We start from the raw sequence: 18,553 nt of genomic DNA, 5'->3' as shown, positions 1-18,553 counted from the left end.
CACTTAAACATGAGCGCCCGTTTTCCGCGCGCCAATACTGCATCTGCCTCTGTGAATATTAAAGAAGAAATAGAAATTGGGTATCAAACCAGCCCTTGAATCGTCATTGTGCGATTTCAAATTATAAATGCAGTTACACAGTCCATCTCAGGTGAGAGAGACCTTAGCCTTTCCTATCTTCTACCTGCTCACGGTCGGAAACTTGATTAACTTATGCTTGATATATGATGTTACGTCAGCAAGCCTTTTACAGTATTTGTGAACTTTCTGTATGTTAGGACAGTGGTAGGCAACTCTGGTCCTGCAGTGCCACAAACAGGTATAATTTTGAGGACATTCACAGTGAATATGCATGAGATATATTTGCATACAGTGGAGACAGTGCATGCAAATCTACCCTCTGCATATTCATTGTGGATACCTTCAAAACCATACCTGTTTGTGACACTCCATGACCAGAAATGCCTACCCATGTGTTAGAAATTTGTTTGTATTTCATTGCTGTGCAAATATGCATTTGTTTTAAAAGTCAAATGTGTCATAATTAGAATATAATAATTCTAGGAAACCAAGTAGCAAAAGGTTTGTGTATTTCCTCTCCTTATGTTCTTCTAAGGACAGCAAGTGCCGGCAATAGATGTAAAGACAGCTTTCTCTTACAGGAGATGGAAGATACATCGATGACAAGTCAGAGAAGGAAGACTGAGGCTATCGAAGATCAAGAGAGAGAAAACTTGACTATGTCTACCCACAACATAGATCCCTCAGCTGAAGAGAAGAAAACTGTGATTAGGACTGTCCAGGGCAAGGAAAATGAGGGTCTCTTGCACCAAGAAAAGGAAAAGATTGCTAGAGATACCCAAAACAGAGAGGGTGAGGGAGTCGCAGACCAAGAGAAAGAAGTGATCGCTAGAACTACCCAAGACAGAGAGACTGAAAATCTTCCTTCCCCACAGACAGAAACTGCATGCAAGATAACCCATGAAAGAGGGATTGAGGGTGCACTTACCCAAAAGACAGAAGCCATATCTGGGACCGTCCTGCACAGAAACAAAGATGGTTATCTAGTTCAAGGAATGGAAGACACTTCTATTCAGAGCATGAAAATTGATGATAGTCACCCAACTCAAGCACCTGGCAGTTTCCTGGAAGACCCTATAAAACTAGAGACACTTGATCCCTCAATCCAAGAAATGCACAATGTACCTGAAAGACACCAACATGGAAAACAAAGTATCCCTCGGTAGGAGAGGTGGCAGATTCGCCCAAAATAAACACAGAAGATTTCTACATACCAGAGAAAGGGAATTTACATTCTACAACCTTGCCCCCAGCCGGCGAGAGCCGGGGCACGGAGCAGCCCTCAGCCGGCGAGAGCCGGGGCACGGAGCAGTCCCCAGCCGGCGAGAGCCGGGGCACGGAGCAGTCCCCAGCCGGCGAGAGCCGGGGCACGGAGCAGTCCCCAGCCGGCGAGAGCCGGGGCACGGAGCAGTCCCCAGCCGGCGAGAGCCGGGGCACGGAGAAGTCCCCAGCCGGCGAGAGCCGGGGCACGGAGCAGCCCTCAGCCGGTGAGAGCCGGGGCACGGAGCAGCCCCCAGCCGGTGAGAGCTGGGGCACGGAGCAGCCCCCAGGCGGCGAGAGCCGGGGCACGGAGCAGCCCCCAGCCGGTGAGAGCTGGGGCACGGAGCAGCCCCCAGCCGGTGAGAGCTGGGGCACGAAGCAGCCCCCAGGCGGCGAGAGCCGGGGCACGGAGCAGTCCCCAGCCGGTGAGAGCCGGGGCACAGAGCAGCCCCCAGCCGGTGAGAGCTGGGGCACGAAGCAGCCCCCAGGCGGCGAGAGCCGGGGCACGGAGCAGCCCCCAGCCGGCGAGAGCCGGGGCACGGAGCAGCCCACAACCCATGGTGAGTATCTTTATTCTCTTTACTTCTGTAATATTTTTTTAACTAATAAGTAAAGCCTTCAGTCACCAGGAGGTTAGAATGAGGTCAGGACTGAATTGTATTTCTGTGGCAGTGACAGGCTCCAACTGAAGCTCTGCCTCTTCACTGCTCGGCTGAGTGGTGGTGGTGGGGAGGGGAGAGAGAGCAAGGTCCTTCCCCCCCCCCCCCCCCCCCCCAGCTTGGTGAATGAACACTCATAGCCCCTGACAAGGCAGGCATGACAACCTACTTCTGCTATCGTAGGGACAATGCCCCTCAGCCACCCGCCAAATATGTCATTGCCAAGAACTGAGAGCAGGTAAGTGGCGGCCCCATTGAGCAGCTCTGCTGTCCAGCTGCAGCATCCTCCCAGCTGAACAACTCCAGTCATGTCTTCTGTCAATACCCAGCTCAGCCCAGTCCAGTGCCCAGGACTCCACCTAGCAATATAGGTAAAGCTCTTAGTATTAGGGCAGGTGACATCTACAAAACAGTCTGGTTTAGTGTTGTGTACAGCAGTGGAAAGTAAAGTACAGCTAGGGTCCTTCGTTTTCAGTATAAATAGATTATCAGCCAAAAATTCTCTTAATTTTCTAAAGGTGACAATCAGTTTAATCTGATATTCACCCTACTTTTAGGCTGATTAAAAAGCTGCTCCAGAGCTGTAGATGCAACGTTTCAAGGACTCCAGCCACTGCGGGCCAAAATGCATGCTGTTTCAAATCCTACTCCCTACCAGTGAAAGTGCTCACCCTCCACTGCTTCCCATGCTGTGCTTCAGGTCCCACTTCCTTACCCCTCAAGCAGCCAAGTGCCTGCTGTCTGGTGCCACGAATGCATTTGGAGCACTTCCCGGCAGGCTCCCTGGCCCTGCACAAAAGCAGACGTGCAGTGCTGCAGAGCATGGGAGCATTGGTAAGCTGTTGATGGAGAGAGGAGAAGCCTGCAGCCACCACTGGTAAGGATGAATGCTGTTTTAGTGTGGAGTGGCTGGAGAGGGAGACACTTTGGGTGGGGGGGGGGGGGCATGCTAGGCAGGAGATGGGGGTAGAGATGGGGATGCTGCTGGATGTATGGGTGGGAGAATCTGCTTAATATTTTATTGTCCTGGCTTCTGTCCACCAAAATAAACCCTGATACTTACCTGATAAAATTTGAGGCCATTTTTAAAAATGATTTTCTCCTGTTTTTTTTTTTTTCTTGTCATAATAAACCCTGATAAATTCCTGGGAAAAATAAAGAACCAAAAATGAAGGTCCCTAAGTACAGCTTAAAGTGAAAACCTGCCACTTTTTTTTTATATTTAAGTTTTATTAAGATTAGCAGTAGTAATATACAACATCTTCTAGTCACCAAAAACAAACAACAGATGTGTGAAAATACAGAACAATGAAAAAATACTCCAGAAACATTTTTATAAAATTAAATCCCCCAGACTTTACCTCCCTAGAGCAAGCAAGGTTAACAACCAATTCAAAGTAAATGAACAAGTTTGGTACAAATATGAATAAATAAAAATAGAAATCATTTAAGTGTCTTGGCCAAGATAAAAACAAGCATCAAAAAAATAAATGTGTACTATAAAATAAAAATACATAAATGAAATTAACGCTGCCATCGAAAAAAGAAAGCCAAGGGACTATATTAAGGGAGTCGTCGGGCCCACTGGAGAAAAGGTTCCCAAATCAAGATATATGTAGACACCTTGTCCTTCCTAACAGCAGAGAGATAGGACAAATAATGAAAAGCCCACATCCTGCAAAGAAACGTCGTAGGAGAAGGCACCTTCATCTGCTTCCAGTGAGCTGCCAGATCCTGTAGAGCTACACACAACACGTGATTTATTAAACTTCTTACTGCAAAGGCCCAACCAGATGGTTATTGTGAGAGAAGATAAATTTTAGAATCAAACATGATGGTCAACAATGTCATTTCACATAATGTGGATGCAATCCATTTCCAAAAAGGAAGTAATTTTGGATAAGTCTACCAAACATGATAAAAGGAGCCCACCATCCCACAAAGTCTCCAGCACTGGTCAGAGTAAGAAGGAAAAAGCTTATGCATCTTAAGGGGAGTAAGGTATCAGCGATATAAAATTTTATAATTAGTTTCTACACTGCAGATGAGAGAGAACTTGGACTCGAACCCTGGTCTCCTGGTTCGTAACCCGCTGCTCTAATCACTAGACTACTCCTTCACTCCATGATGTGAAAAAACATAGGTCCTCAAAATCAGGAAGGGACATAGCCACTTGATCCCGACGAGACAATTGAGAGAAGCAGTGTGCTAATTGTATATAACAGTAATAGGCTGCTGCCTTTCTTCATTGCTTACCTGCTAGCCTGTGGGCTTTTGTGAGTTTCTTTCCTCGGACTGTTTCTTCGATTTCTGCTTGAAGCCTGCGGGCTGTGAAACTGACGGTGCTTCTTTGGATTCCCTTCTGGTTTCTGACGTCAGAGGGAGGCGCCCATTAAGACGCCCATAAGACCGGTGTCTGAGAGGAGTGTTACTGCTGCTGTCTTTCTTCATTGCTTACCTGCTAGCCTGTGGGCTTTTGTGAGTTTCTTTCCTCGTTGGACTGTTTCTTCGCTTTCTGCTTGAAGCCTGCGGGCTATGAAACTGATGGTGCTTCTTTGGATTCCCTTCTGGTTTCTGACGTCAGAGGGAGGAGCCCATTAAGACGCCCATAAGACTGGCGTCTGAACGGCGTGTCGCCAAAGCCGTGCGCCGCCGGAGCTTGCCGGAGTTTGTTGGAGTACGTTGGAGATTTAGCGAGAAACTGGAAGAGTTTTGGTGATTTGGAAGCAGCAGTCAATGGACCCTGGCTAATTGACATTGTGTCTCCGAAGGATCCTTCTTGTCTATGAGGTACAATTTCTTTTATCTTATCGTGGTTCCCTTTCCTCTGTGTAATGCCACATACTAAGAGGGAGGGGAAGACGGTTACCTCAACACCGGTTGTAGGTAACAATCAGCCACGGATTCAAGATTTGTTCTGTAGAACCATAGCAATAACACCAGGAGCAGAAGTCGCTGGAGAGATAGTCCAGGAGCAGGGACTTAACTCCTTGACTTATGAAACATCTCTAAGCCCTGGTGCTCCCTTAACACTGGAACCACCAACGGGAAGAGGAGGAGGAGAGTTACTACTCGAGGATCCCAACCTGAACTTGGTGTCTTTGTTATCCCCTGATAATCAAGTTTTAGAAAATCAAAATCAGGAATATAGTACCGTTTTGGACCCTAAGGCAGGAGGGATGGAAGAAGGACAAAGGGGGGGTAGTGGTGGTGACACCTGTAATAGTACCCACTAAGTATACCTTGGAAGAAATTGGGGCTATGATTTTTGCAATGCAAAAATCAATTAGTGATTTAACTAAATTGGTTCAAGAAGGGGTGAGTAATAATAAAATCTTACAAACAAGAGTTGAAAAGTTAGAAGGATCAGTTAAAAATCTAGACTCTAAAACTCATGAGATGGAAAAAGTTCAATTAAATTTAATAAAATCAGATAAAATGCATTTAAACAAATTGGAGCAATTGGAAAACCAAATAAGGAGAGTCAATTTAAGAATCCTAAATTTTCCTAGGACCCATTTATTGTCTCCTAGAGAATTATTTAGAAGTTATTTGGTAAAAGTTTTGAAATACTCTGATACAACATTACCTATAATCTCAAGGATATATTATATTACTCAAAGAGCTGCAAGGGGTGATTTACCTGAACAGCAGCAGGAAGATCAGAAAGATGATACCAATTTGTCAGAACTTCTTGAGAAATCATCTGATATGGAAATTAAAACCCGTGCCACTTTGATTGTCCAATTTGCAGAAGTTTCTCAACGGGATCTGATTCTTAAACTATATTTTAAATCTCAGAACCTTCTTTTTCATGGCTATCCAATTAGAATTTTTCCTGATGTTTCCCTTGATACACAATTAAGGAGAAAATAGTTTTTGACAATGAGAGAAAAGGTTATACAAAGAGGAGCTAAATTCATATTACAATTTCCTTGTAAATGTGTTCTTTTACATCAGAATACAAGGTATGTATTTAATTATCCAGAACAACTACGTACATACCTAGAGTCCTAATCCCATCCTAGCCTTAGTTGTTGGGAGGAATTGATAATTAATATGGTTTAGACACAATATTAGTTCAATGTATTTTGTTAATTACCGCTCTTTTTTTATTAGCCAGGCTCTGTAATTACTAGTGTCAAATGTGCGTTTTTTCACAGAATGTAAAGCTAAATTAATCTTGGAAGTTATTTACTAAGTATCAGTGATTGTACACCTGTGTAATATCTGCTTGAAAACAAAAATTCAATAAATAAAAAATGAAAACAAAAACCAAAAAAACCCCCAGTAATAATCAGAATCCAAAAGTCCAAATTGCAATTTCAAATCAGCAAAAGATATGTTTAGAATCATGAAATAGTTAACCGCAATACCATATCCCCTTCTGGACCCATTGTGAAAAATCAGATATAGAACCAGATAAATAATGAACCCCCTTATAGAGAAGCCCAAGGGTGATAGCGGAGAAAAATGTTGATTACTCGTCAACTGCCTCCTCCATTGCCTCCATATCTTCAGAGTAATCATAGAGAAAGGATTGGGGCTAGTGAAACCCCTCTCCCTTTTTGGCAGGACCCAGATTCTAAAATATAAAGAACCCTGCTGTGAATTAGCCTGCTCTATATAAACCCATTGCTTATGGGCAGACCGAGAGGACCAGTCATAAACAGCTTTCAGTTGTGCCGCAACATAATATTTTGCAAAATCGGGGACAGTGAGCCCACCCTGAAGTTTAGACAGATATAGCACCCTCTTAGTCACCCTAGCTGGTCACCTTTTCCAGAAAAATTGGAAAACTTTCCTATGGAGTGATTGCAAAAAAACATGGGGAACCTCACTAGAGGGAGGGTTTGAAAGAAATAAAGCCACTTTGGCAAAATAGTCATTTTAATAACAGATATTTGGCCCAGCCATGAAAAATTATAGGGAGACCAAATATCCAAATCTTTAAAAGTCCTCTCAAGCAATGGGTGGTAATTTATAGCAAATAATTGCTTCCAGTCCGCTCCCACCTGTATTCCACTTAAAAATTCTTTTGCAAATGCCCCAATTGTAAATTATCAAGAGAAATATTCAGTAGTTCTGACTTGCCCATATTAACCTTGAAGCCAGAAACTTTACTGAATCTATTTAATTCTTGAATTAAAACAGGCAGGGAAAGATGGGGATGCGAAACAGTAAACAAAATATTGTTCTTGAATAGAGAGGTTTTAAACTGAGCATGTCCAACAGGGATACCCCAAATCATCCCCACTAAAGGTTCCATGACCAAGGTGAATAATAAGAGTGAGAGCAGACACCCCTGCCGAGTACCCCTACCTAAATCAAACACATTTAAATAAGACCCATTTACCTTTATGCAGGCCTTGGGAGAAGAATACATAGCTTTCAGCCAGGTCAAAAAATTACAGCCTAATCCAATCTTCTGCAGAGCTTTAAACATAAATACCCAGTGGACACGGTCAAATGCCTTTTCCGCATCTATGGCTAATAGGACTGCTGGTATCTTCCCCTCTCTGGCATGCCAAATCAGGTTCAAAATTTTACGGATATTGTCCGCCACTTAACTGTCTGGTATAAAACCCGACTGATCTACATGTACCAAACCAGATAATACAGTACTCAACCGCCCCGTCAAAATTTTCAAATCCAAATTCAGAAGTGATATAGGCCTATAGGAGCCACATAAAGAACTATCTTTCCCAGGTTTGGGCAAAACCATGATTCCCGCCAGCTCCAAGGTAGGAGGCAGCGAGGGATTAGTCAGTAACTTATTATATAGATGTTGCGGGGGGGGAAATCAATAGATCTCTAAATTTCTTATTAAGAAAAAAAAAAAAGGCCTGAATAACCATCCAAGCCAGGGGTTTTATTGGTTTTAAGAGATGATATGGCAGCAAATATTTCCGCCTGGAAAATCTCCCCATCTAGCTTCTGCAATATTTCCTGTGACAAAACTGGTAATTGAACCTCACCCAAGTATGCATTGATGTCAGAATCTAGTATGGAACTCTCACATGCATACAAGTCTTTATGAAATTGGGCAAACCTATCCCGTAAGAGGGTGTTATCATAAACTACTGCTCCCTGCCCATCTTTGATCTTCAAAATTTGACTTTGGGACAATTGTCTTTTTAGCTGCCAGGCTAGCAACTTGCTAGGTTTATTGCCGTCTTCCAAAAAAAAAAAAACAACCTGACGCAACCCATGCAATATATATTATATGGCACTGCAGATAATGGAGCACAAGCGAGCCCGTTTTTCATCCAACTCTCTGAGTTTTCACTCCACCAAACTTTTTATGATGCTACTCCAATTGTTTAATAGATTAATTCAGCTCTTCCCTTTGAGTAGGCTTTCTGGCTGCTACCGCTTCAGAGAGAAATTTACCGCGGCGTACAGCCTTAAAGCAATCCCAAAGGGGCTGGATTGTTACATCACCTGAGTCATTAAGTTGAAAGTATTCTTTAATATCTTCTCTTATTTCCTCACAGAGTCTGTCTGCGAACAACAAATCATTCAACCGCCAGTACTTCTGTCCCTCCTCAGTCTGCAAGAGATCCAAAGTTCCAAATACTGGGCCATGATCCGTCCAGGTAATTGAACCAATATCAGCTAACTGACACCCTTGAACCAAAAAGTTATCTCCAAGCAGCAAATCAGTCCTAGAGTAAGAGCCATGTACTCGAGAGTAGAAGGTTTAGTCTTTTTCCCCAAGGGGTTCAGCACCCTCTAAATATCCTGTAATCCCCATGATTCCTGAAAATATTTGTCTAGTTCTCTGGGATTTTAACCCATCCCTAGGCGTGGGATTATTATCAAGAATTGGATTGGATGAGAGATTGAAGTCCCGTCCCCCCCCCTGCCACCAACATATGACCTTGAATAAAATCGGTCAAATCAGTTTCAAGTTTTACAAAAAAAATCCCCTGATCAACATTGGATGCATATGTGTTTATTAGTGTCACCAGAACCGAATCAATCTTAGCCCTGAGTGCTTATGTACCCCCCTCCCTATCTTTTTTGCAGGCCAAGATTTCAGCTTTTAAGTCTTTTTAGAAATCATAGAAGCTTGCCTGGTTTTTGCCTCCTCAAATAAAAGTTGCTGCTTCCGGGGCATATTGAGCCCTTTCACATTTAAAGATACAACAGTAATGTCAGCCATTATTGACTAAAAGACTATGATAGTAATTCAGCCCATCCCACTCGGCAGATAATCACAAAACGTGAACCACCCACGGAGCCCTTCCCCCATCCCATAAATAAGGAAATGTGTGATACTGTAATACGATGGGTTAAAAAAAAAATGCTCTCAGAACAAACATTATGCTGTCCTGTTACGTTTTAAGCTGGGGACTTGTATTTTAAGCTAAAAGTTGTTTATCAGTAGGGCTTACCCAAGTGGTTGTGGGGGAGAGTAGCTTGTCTGTGCCTGGGACCTGATTCAACAGGAAGAGGAATGCCTGGCCAGCAGCCCTACAGAAATGTTTCCAGACCCAGGTGCTGGCTCATCTACGTACACACACTTGTTTACAAAGCCCTATAAAAGTTCAGGGTCCTCCGGTGGGAACTTGGAGCCTCACCTGTGCACTGACGAGTGGCGCAGGATCTTTCCCGTTGAAGCTGTGTGCTCCTGTTTTTCGGTCGCACTGGGGGTTCCCTGACCTGATGCTGTTTTTCGGTCGCACTGGGGTTCCCTGACCTGATGAGTGGCAGGATGCTGATTAGCTGTGTGCTCCTGTTTTTCGGTCGCACTGGGGGTTCCCTGACCTGATGAGTGGCAGGATGCTGATTTGGTATGTATTATAGTCACGGGAAATGAAGTATGTGTGCTGTAAATAAAGCCATATTTTCATTACTGTATATCTCGTATCTTGTATCATAGTGTGTGTGTTTAGTACGGTGCAGGTCTGCCTACCTCCCATTCGGGCATCTTGTTACAGATACCCAAAGCATCACACAATCTAAGAGGAATGACGCCTCCTATTATGGCTTAGTCACAACCTTAAACGGTGGCTATGCTAATAGAATAAGTATGTATACAGCAGCAATAAAATAATACTGGCACAGAGAAACATTCTCCTGAAAGGCATCTGTGGAGAAGTAAAACACAAAAAATTTGAGAACCAGAAGAAGAGTCAAGTTCCCGAAGCACTGGCAGGGATATCTCCGCGTGAATTCCTCCTCAAGCGCTTGCCACCGTTGCCACATCTCTTTGGGGGCCAGCGCTTTCAGCCATTTTAGATACCTTAATGTCAATACTCTTCTGGCATTGAAACTTCTCCGCAGCCTCCGGCATATGGGCAGTAAAAAGATTGGCCACTGATAGTGAAAGAAATTCCAAAAGGATACAGTCATTTCTATCTAATGTTACCAGCCCTAAGAGAGTCAGGGATGTGCTTCATATGCTGATGACGTTGCAGAGTAATGACAGAGACGTCATTAAATATTTGAAGCTGTGCCCCTTTCCAGGAGATGGTCCCCATATTCCTTGCTTTTTGCATTATCATGTCCTTGATAGGAAAATCATGCAGGCAGGCTATGATATATCTCTAGGTTTATTGTTTATTACTCTGCCCAGAGATATGTGAGCCCGGTCTACCTTAACTTCAGTCGTGGGAGAAGTTGCAGAATCAAAGTTCACGAATGTCTTGCAAATGTCCTGAGCAAGAATTCCATAATCGGTAGAACCCTCTTCTTCAGGAACCCATCTGATCCGAATGTTGTTCCTGCCTGATCCATGTTCTAGCTCTTCTATTTTATTGGTAAGCTCCTCCGACAGATGCTTTAGCTGTTGGGTAGTTTTAGAATGCTGCGTCACAGCTTCCGAAAGCTCCTCCATCTTGTGCTCAAGTTCCACTACTCTCAGGCCCAAATCCTCGACATCACGGTGCAATTCCCCGACTGCGTCTTGAATGTCCTTCTTAATGGCCGCAATATCTGTTTTTAAATCTTTGAACCAAGCCAAAAATTCAGCTCTTGACGATCCTGCTGAGCCATTGTGCACCTCGGCACTCGCAGCAGGTGCTTGTTTGCGCGCCATTTCACCAGCCTCACCGAGCTCGACTTCCTTCAGTTTCTTTCAAGCCCACAGTTCTTCGCTGAGCCGCCATAGTGCTGGGAGCAACAGCACCCAAAAATCAGGGCACAGAGTACGTAAGCAAATAGAAAAGTCACTTTTTAATGCTGAGCCATGCAGAGCAAAAGCTTCAAGCAGCCATATTGGACAGCTGATGTCACTTCCTCCAAACCTGCCATTTTTGAAGGGCATTTCATCTAGCAGTGGAATAGAAAGTAATGCTTCGAATTAGTACTGAGATTTTGACACAACTTTGAAAGACCCAATAGTAGAGTAAAAGGGGGGGGGGGTTATGGTTGAGGGCTGAGGTTTATTGGCAGAGTTGTAAATATCAGGGGATGCTTCTAATTAGGGTGGAAGTGCCTTTGCAGAGGGATGTGTACATTGGGGGTTGAGAATAGATGGGGCAGTTCTGAAGTAGTGTGGTGCTACAGGGCAGGCTCTACCCTGGAATTTAGTGACAGAATACTAAAGTATTCAGAATAGTCTGGACTTTCTGAGCATGACTTGCAGAATGTCCCTGAACAGGTAGACAATTGGGTTTTGCTTCCCACCAACCAAAAATTCCTATGTGAAATAGTTCTTATTCCCATAGATTGGGAGGAGAGAAGAAGGGGAAAAGAGAGATGATTGGAGCCTTTTTTTTTTTTTTCTGATATTGATGACTTTGCTCCAGATTAATATGGTACAGTTGCATCTTATAAATCTGTGTCTCTTAAGCCTTGGTAACATCACATGCAGGACACTTAGACTGCTAAAGTAGCCTGGGGGGTGGATTCCTATAGCCTGGGTGTTTCTCTGGTTTACTGTTTTATCCTTGTTTACAGAACTGCTTTCCTTCCTCCCTCCCATTGAACTTCCATAAGGGAGTCATGAGATATCTATGGTGGCAGCATTTTCTCTGCCATGACCTGCAGTGGCTGAGTGTGGGCTGCTGATTCCTAAGGGTTACCATGGCCACAGTGCTTGGCTCTGCCCATTGTGTAGGCTTGTGGACTGCTTCTGCTTGAATCCCAACCCTGACCAAACAGAGGAAGAGGAACTCCCCTTCAGAATCAACCAGGTCTCCTGCCTATCCTGGCAGATCACTGACCTTTGAGTAGAGACCTATTTGTTTGTTTGTTTTTTTGGTCAGACAGTGTCCTGTGGGCTTCCAACTCAGCTAGAGCCATAAGTGCAATGAGCCTTCATTCACCTGGGATTTTCTTTCATTGTATATTCCTCTCCCAACACACTTAATCCAATCATTGTAGTGACAATCCTTGATTGGAGGGGGGCCACACATCAGGGCTCCTTTCAGAACCCTGAAATCATTGGGCCCAAACTGTAGTCACTAGTTATCACCATTGTATAATGACGGTGACCCCCCCCCCTTCCCCTGAGGCACTCTGTCTCTGCAGCTGGCCCAGGGAGAAGAAGCCTGTCCCAGGAATCAAACCCTCCACATGGCAGCTCACAGCCCTTCCCACCGAGCCGGCCCTGCATCCACTATTTTCATCCTAGTAGTAAAAGCCCATCCAAGGACAGGGAAATACTGTGAAGTATAGGAAGTGCGTAATTGAGCTACTGCTGTTGTAAAATGCTGTCTTAGTTTGTTAGTTATTTATGATGTCCTACGTATTGAGAAGTATGCCTGAACACAAAACCAACATGGAGAAGGAAAATCCCCAGAAGCCTCTGCTATTCTTTAGCCTGCCTGGGCTGAATGAACTCTGAGTGACTTTCTGAGCATGACTTGCAGAATGTCCCTGAACAGGTAGACAAGCTGGCACCAGAAAGGTGAGGCATATTCATTGGGTCACAAAGAAGAAACCAACGGCTGGAGCTTCAGGCACTATTCTGTTAAAATCTCACTGGACAAGATAATTAACAGAACAAAGGATAATTTGGAGAGTGAGGGCAAATGGGCTACGACTGGGAAGACTGGTCAGGGCAGTTCAGGGATAGGTTGTCATGTCAACAGCATGATGTGACTCTGTAAATGATTCTCTGGGCAGTCACGTAAGTCTAGAAGCTTCTACAATAGCATATGTTTATCTATAAAAGAAGGGTCACTTCCTGTATCCAACGAGATGCTGGTCAGTTTGTAAGACTAAGGGCACCCAGTATCCAGCATCTCCCAAGAACACTTATATTGCCTAATAAAAATACTTTATACCTTTTACTGAGTCTAAGTGTTCTTGTGTCCCTGGCCCTAAGCATAGAGTATTATTTACAGTATGTATCTATCCCTGCCTCTCCATGCATCTAGCACTCTATCTCTATCCTTTGCACGCTCACTTCTCCCATTCTGCGGATCCATATTTTTTGTAACTGATTTCTCTTTCTACTTCTCCCTGTTTTTTGCATTGTAAACCGGCATGATGTGTCTGACGAATGTCTGTAAAGGAAAGCCTTAAATAAATAAATAAATAAATCCCTCTTTCCCTTAGTTCCCCTTCCAAAACCTCTTTGATCCCCTCACTCTCCCTCCACCCAATCCCCTCTCTCACTCTGGTTCCACCCTCCCTCCTCCATGTAGTTCAAAGTGCGCTATTCAGGCCCTGGCAGGGGAGGAGGGAGGATGTGCCGGAGACATTGCAGGGCCGCCATCTTGTTTGACCAGTTGGAGCCAGTGTGTGAGGGGATCCAGGGTCTCTTCCGGAATGGGAGAGTGGGAGAGGGTCAAAGTGCTGTCTGCTGCCATCAATGTTTCTCCTCTAGGGTGGGCTCGGGTTCCATACAGAGAGAGAGAGAGGGGTGGAAATGGAGAGTACAGGAAGGGGAGGGGGAATACTTGGCGAGAGTTGACAATGATGTCATTAACAAGGTATGTTTCAACAGAATCATGATAAGGAGACAAACAGGTTATTGGATTAATATCAAATTTCTTTCCTTTTTCTCATGTCCCCTTACAGGAATCATCTTTACAGTTCTGACTATAATTGTGGCATTTGTGGTTCGGGTTTGCATTATTAGCTATTGGTCTACCCAGCCCCTTGACGTGCCAGAGAAAACAGCTCCTGAAATCTTCCTGTCTGAGTTTGACCAACTGATGAGTCGCTTTCCCAGCCAGAACAACCATCTGTGGCAGAGGGGACGCAAGATCCTTCATAGGCATCTCAATGCCTCCCAGCATTCGGAGCCCGCTACGCTTATATTCACAGCTGCACAAGAGGGAGAAGAAACCTTAAAATGTCTGACCAGTGGGATCGCAGAGGCCTACTCCTCCTCCCTCAATGCAGTCACTGTCAGCATTGATGGAACCAGTAAAGCTGCACTGGACAGTGACGATGCAAAGCTGGAGGTGGATCATGCATTGAGCTCTGGCTTCCAAGAGGGAGGGAAGGCGGCAGTGGTGCATCGCTTTGAGGCATTGCCTGCTGGCTCTCTTCTGATCTTTTACAAGTACTGCGACCATGAAAATGCAGCTTTTAAGGACGTAGCACTATTGCTGACTGTACTGTTGGAAGATGAGAGGCTGGATCCCAACCTTGGCATCCGGGATGTCGAGGAGAAAGTGCGGGATTTCCTGTGGGCAAAATTTACCAGCTCCAACACTCCAAGCTCTTATAACTCCATGGACACGGACAAACTGAGCGGGCTGTGGAGCCGCATCTCCCATGTGGTGCTGCCTGTCCAGCCTGTGGAAACAATAGAAACCAGCGGTTGTTCTTGTGAGACAAAAAAAAAATCTGGACACGGTTAAAAAATAAGTACATTTACCAGCAAGCCACTCGACTTACATCTATGGAAATCCTTGTCGTCTTCATTGAGAAGCTTGCGTTAGTGTGAGGAAAGTCAGGGTTGGGTTACAAAGGGAACTGGATCAGCTTTTGGCGGCTCCTCTGTTCTTCAGAAGCCAACGGGACTAAGGAAAACACGAGCGGAGAGAGCCAGTAGAGCTCTCAGGAAAAAAGATCTATGTACGAAGCAGGAATGGATTATCAAACATTTGAAGGCAGGTTCTGCTTAACTTGAACAAATTCTAGAAGCCTCAGGTTCAAAGCCTACATGAAGCTGTAGTCTTGTATTTATCGATGCGAAAATGAAAGCTGTCTCAGAAGCCAAGCCCCTCGGATTTCCACAGTACTGAAGTACTCTATAAACTTGGTTTATTAGTGGCAGGTTTTAGAACAATTTGCACTTTTCTGTCTCTTGTTGCTGGTTTACATAATGATGGAAAATGACTTGTATTAGTTTTTTCCTTTCCAATCATTCATGACTGAAGGGGAATTGGATGCCTTGTCTATTGGCCTTCGGATTGTAAGTGTTTTAACATAAGATCATAAGGATATACCTGTGTCTGTGCCTTAAGAGCTTAGGCTTGGCCTTGTCCTCTAAACACTGGTACAGTGTGTATATTTTCACTAACACACTCTGATTTTATAGATCTGATTTTACTTTTGTTTTTTTTTTAATTATTTAGGTCAAGAACATCAGCCAGAGTAATTTTAGTTGCTCACTGTGTAACCATGATTTGTACTGTTTGTTCTCTTAGAGTCTCGGGAGCCTTGTAAAAGTGCCTTTTCACTGGTTACTGTTTAAACCGACTCCCATGCCAAATGCTGGACTTTTGTCAAGGAATTTCTTATTGTTCAAGCCCGTTGCTTGGGTGCTGGGGAGGAGATATAACGTGTTCAGTCACTGTGAACCACTACAGAAACAGGAGCGAACATTCAGAGCGTTTGTCCAGCTTAAGTTTATGTATTTAAAAGAATTTCTGTTTCCTACCAATCCAAATTGTTCATGGCAGAGCACAAAAGTCTGCGTACGCAGTATAAATATAAGTAAGGCAAACGAGCCAACACGATGCACCATAGGCCATAGCTAGGTGTTAAACTTAATCAGGGGATACCATTTCAAAAGCCCGCTTAAGTAAAAAAGGATTTTAAGGACTTAAAAAAAAAGTTTAAAGGACATCGGCGATTGTATCTGCTCAGGTAAGGAATTCCAAAACAGAGGGCCTGCTGCAGAAGAAACCCGATTGCTGGGGAAAGGAACGTCCAAGAGAGGCCTCTGTTTTCAGACCGCAACAAACATGATGGCTTGTAAATGCATAGCACTGCTTTAGGTCAAGGGGTAGAATCGTAGGATAATCTGCGTCAGCATGGCCAGATTACACTTCACGCACCGTTGCACAGGTAGCCAGTGAAGAGACGACAATGCAGGTATTATATGATCCCACAGACCCCTGGAGCGACATCGTGAGCAAGCTGCAGTTACTGATACCGGTTAAAGTAAGAGCTTGAAGCACTGTCTGAAAGTCCTGAGCTTCCAACAGTGGCTTTAGGCTCCGCAACATCCATGGGTTGCAAAGGGATGCACACACACACACACACACACACACACACGATTGATTGATTGATTGATTGATTGATTGAATTTGTGCCCACATTGGTAGATGATTGAGTCACACCCCTAGGTACTGAACTGGTTGGGAAATAGGAATATTAGTGCCATCAGATTTAAATCTGGCGGGGGCATTGGCCGGGGAAGTCTACTTAAGATGATCAGTCTTATCGATGTTTAGCGCAGGCCTGTTTGGGATGTGGACAAACCGAACCCCTTTGACTTATTTGGCTAACAGTTGTGCCTGGATAAAAATTAGCTGGGTAAGTTGCTGCGATGCTGAATATTGACCACCTCATGTTTTGGTATCTTGTGGAGATGCACGAGATTTTTTCCTGATGAAGTGTAAAAATTGAAGTTCAGCCCCATCAGATTGACATTAAAGATCTGCAAAATATCTGCATATATTTGCAGATATTTTGATGACATTTTAGAACAGATTTTAGAATCTGTCATGCCTTAACGTTTTCCATGTGATGTGTATATTATATGCAATATAACCCCTGTAAATAGGGCTTCCGAATTCAAGATCAGAGTTTAAAGAAGAGGATTAGATTTGTGTTCATTTATCCACCCAGTTATCTGGCCTAAAGGAAGGGGGTGTACTTGATAAGGATCAATGAAGATCCTTTATTATAGTGCTTGTTAGGACCCGGAGAGAGGTGCAGACCCTGCAGCTGGTGACAGTCTGCATTATCAGTTTGTGATAAAGGCTGTACATTTTTATTGATCCTGTTGTGTGGCCCTTGAGTGAGAAGCCCCTTTAGAATAGTACTTATTGATTCTATGCTCCATCCTTTTTAAACATAACCTTTTGTAAAGAAACCCTACATAGATCTTCTGTTTGGAAACAGAATCTATCCTGATACAAACAGCCCTGTTTGAACACCAAGAGCACACAGCCAATGCCTTACTAGGCTAAAATTGCTGCTGCTGTACCTGCCTCGTGGCTGGCTTGTTCACCCAAACATTAGGCTTGAGCCTTTCCCTAAATAAAAGTCAGGCCCAGCTTTAGGCATAGGCAAGATAGGCAACTGCCTAGGGTGCCGAATTTTGAAGGCGCCAAACATGCAGACCAAAGAGGAGTCCGCCTCTACCTGCTTTAGGGCCATGTGCTGGCACAGCTTCAAAGGGGCACTACCATGGCGCACTGCCTATGGGCGACGACATCGTAAATCCAGCCCTGAGCACAATATGGAGTTTGTGTACCGGTTTATAACTTACGGCCTGCTGCGGAGAGCCACAAGCTGGGAGTTTCGGACAGTTTGAGGAACTAATCTGATGTGGGACAAGATCACTGTCCTATAAATATTGCTGCTAGAGCATGGTCTCACCCTTTGTCCACACGACTTCAGATGCCAAAGAGCAGGAGGAACACATTCTATACACTGAGCTCAAAGTCCTTGGGACGAATGGGTTTATTCTTGGTGATGGAATTGGACTCAGAACCAAAAATGTGTAAAAAAAAAAAAAAAAAAAGTCAGAGAGGGTATAGGCCCTCCTATTCTATTTTGGTCTTTTTACTATTGTATCTTAATTTTTATAAACGTTGCTGAGAGAGAGACACACACAAGCTCCATACAGCTTTTTAAAGCAGTAGATCTGCATGTCAGAGAGCGCTTTCCCTTTCATTTTTCAGGCATTTGATGGATATAACTATACAGTTCAAAAAATAGATAAATTAGACAAAGATAACAGCAAAAATAACCTGCCATTTGTCTCTGACTCTTCCCTACCCCATGGACTGCTCTGATTACTGCGTTGAGTATAAATATATATTGTTGTTGACCTTTTATCTCCACGCATTTGAAGTAAAATAAATTATATTAATAGAATCCAGCCATAATTGCTTTGTGTAATAAATGCACATCTGGCGTCGCCTTTGCAGTTCATCACTTTTCCTATTGACAAACATGAGATAAAAACAGCACCAGGGATGGGTTTGAGCATCGTGAATTCCCTGGTGATGGCTGAGTTGATTCGTTCAGAGCACAGCTGTCAGATCCAGGTTGTGAGCACTGAGGAGGTGAGGGATGGTTTTCAGATTGTATGTGCATGGGGTTTTTTTCTGGTTAATAACTTTATCTGTGTGTATTGCCAGTGTAAACTGTGCATTGCTGGGTGAGGGTTGCAGTATTTT

The 18,553-nt window shown here is 44.0% G+C and overlaps 1 protein-coding gene across 1 annotated transcript; it reads left to right on the top strand.

Annotated features, from left to right (window-relative positions):
* Window positions 1–1,200: 1,200 nt before the first annotated feature.
* On the top strand, window positions 1,201–18,248 carry LOC115099793 (torsin-1A-interacting protein 2-like). Its single transcript, XM_029617642.1, has 4 exons — window positions 1,201–1,243; window positions 1,335–1,901; window positions 8,498–8,599; window positions 13,980–18,248. The coding sequence occupies exons 1-4, from the start codon at window positions 1,201–1,203 to the stop codon at window positions 14,768–14,770; spliced, it is 1,503 nt and encodes a 500-aa protein (XP_029473502.1). The 3' UTR covers window positions 14,771–18,248.
* The last annotated feature ends 305 nt before the right edge of the window (window positions 18,249–18,553 follow it).

This window comes from Rhinatrema bivittatum, chromosome 10 (genome assembly GCF_901001135.1).
Source record: "Rhinatrema bivittatum chromosome 10, aRhiBiv1.1, whole genome shotgun sequence".
NCBI classification, from domain to species: Eukaryota; Metazoa; Chordata; class Amphibia; order Gymnophiona; family Rhinatrematidae; genus Rhinatrema; species Rhinatrema bivittatum.
Note: the sequence above shows the minus strand (reverse complement) of the source record. Positions and strands in the feature narration are given on the sequence as shown.

What these genes read in the sequence shown, in the direction of transcription:
- LOC115099793 (XM_029617642.1), top strand. Translation starts at nt 1,201, where the DNA reads ATGTACCTGAAAGACACCAACATGGAAAACAAAGTATCCCTCG. An exon ending in GGAGCAGCCCACAACCCATG is followed by an intron (nt 1,902 to 8,497) that starts GTGAGTATCTTT and finishes ATTTCCTCACAG; the next exon opens with AGTCTGTCTGCGAACAACAA. An exon ending in CTGGGCCATGATCCGTCCAG is followed by an intron (nt 8,600 to 13,979) that starts GTAATTGAACCA and finishes GTCCCCTTACAG; the next exon opens with GAATCATCTTTACAGTTCTG.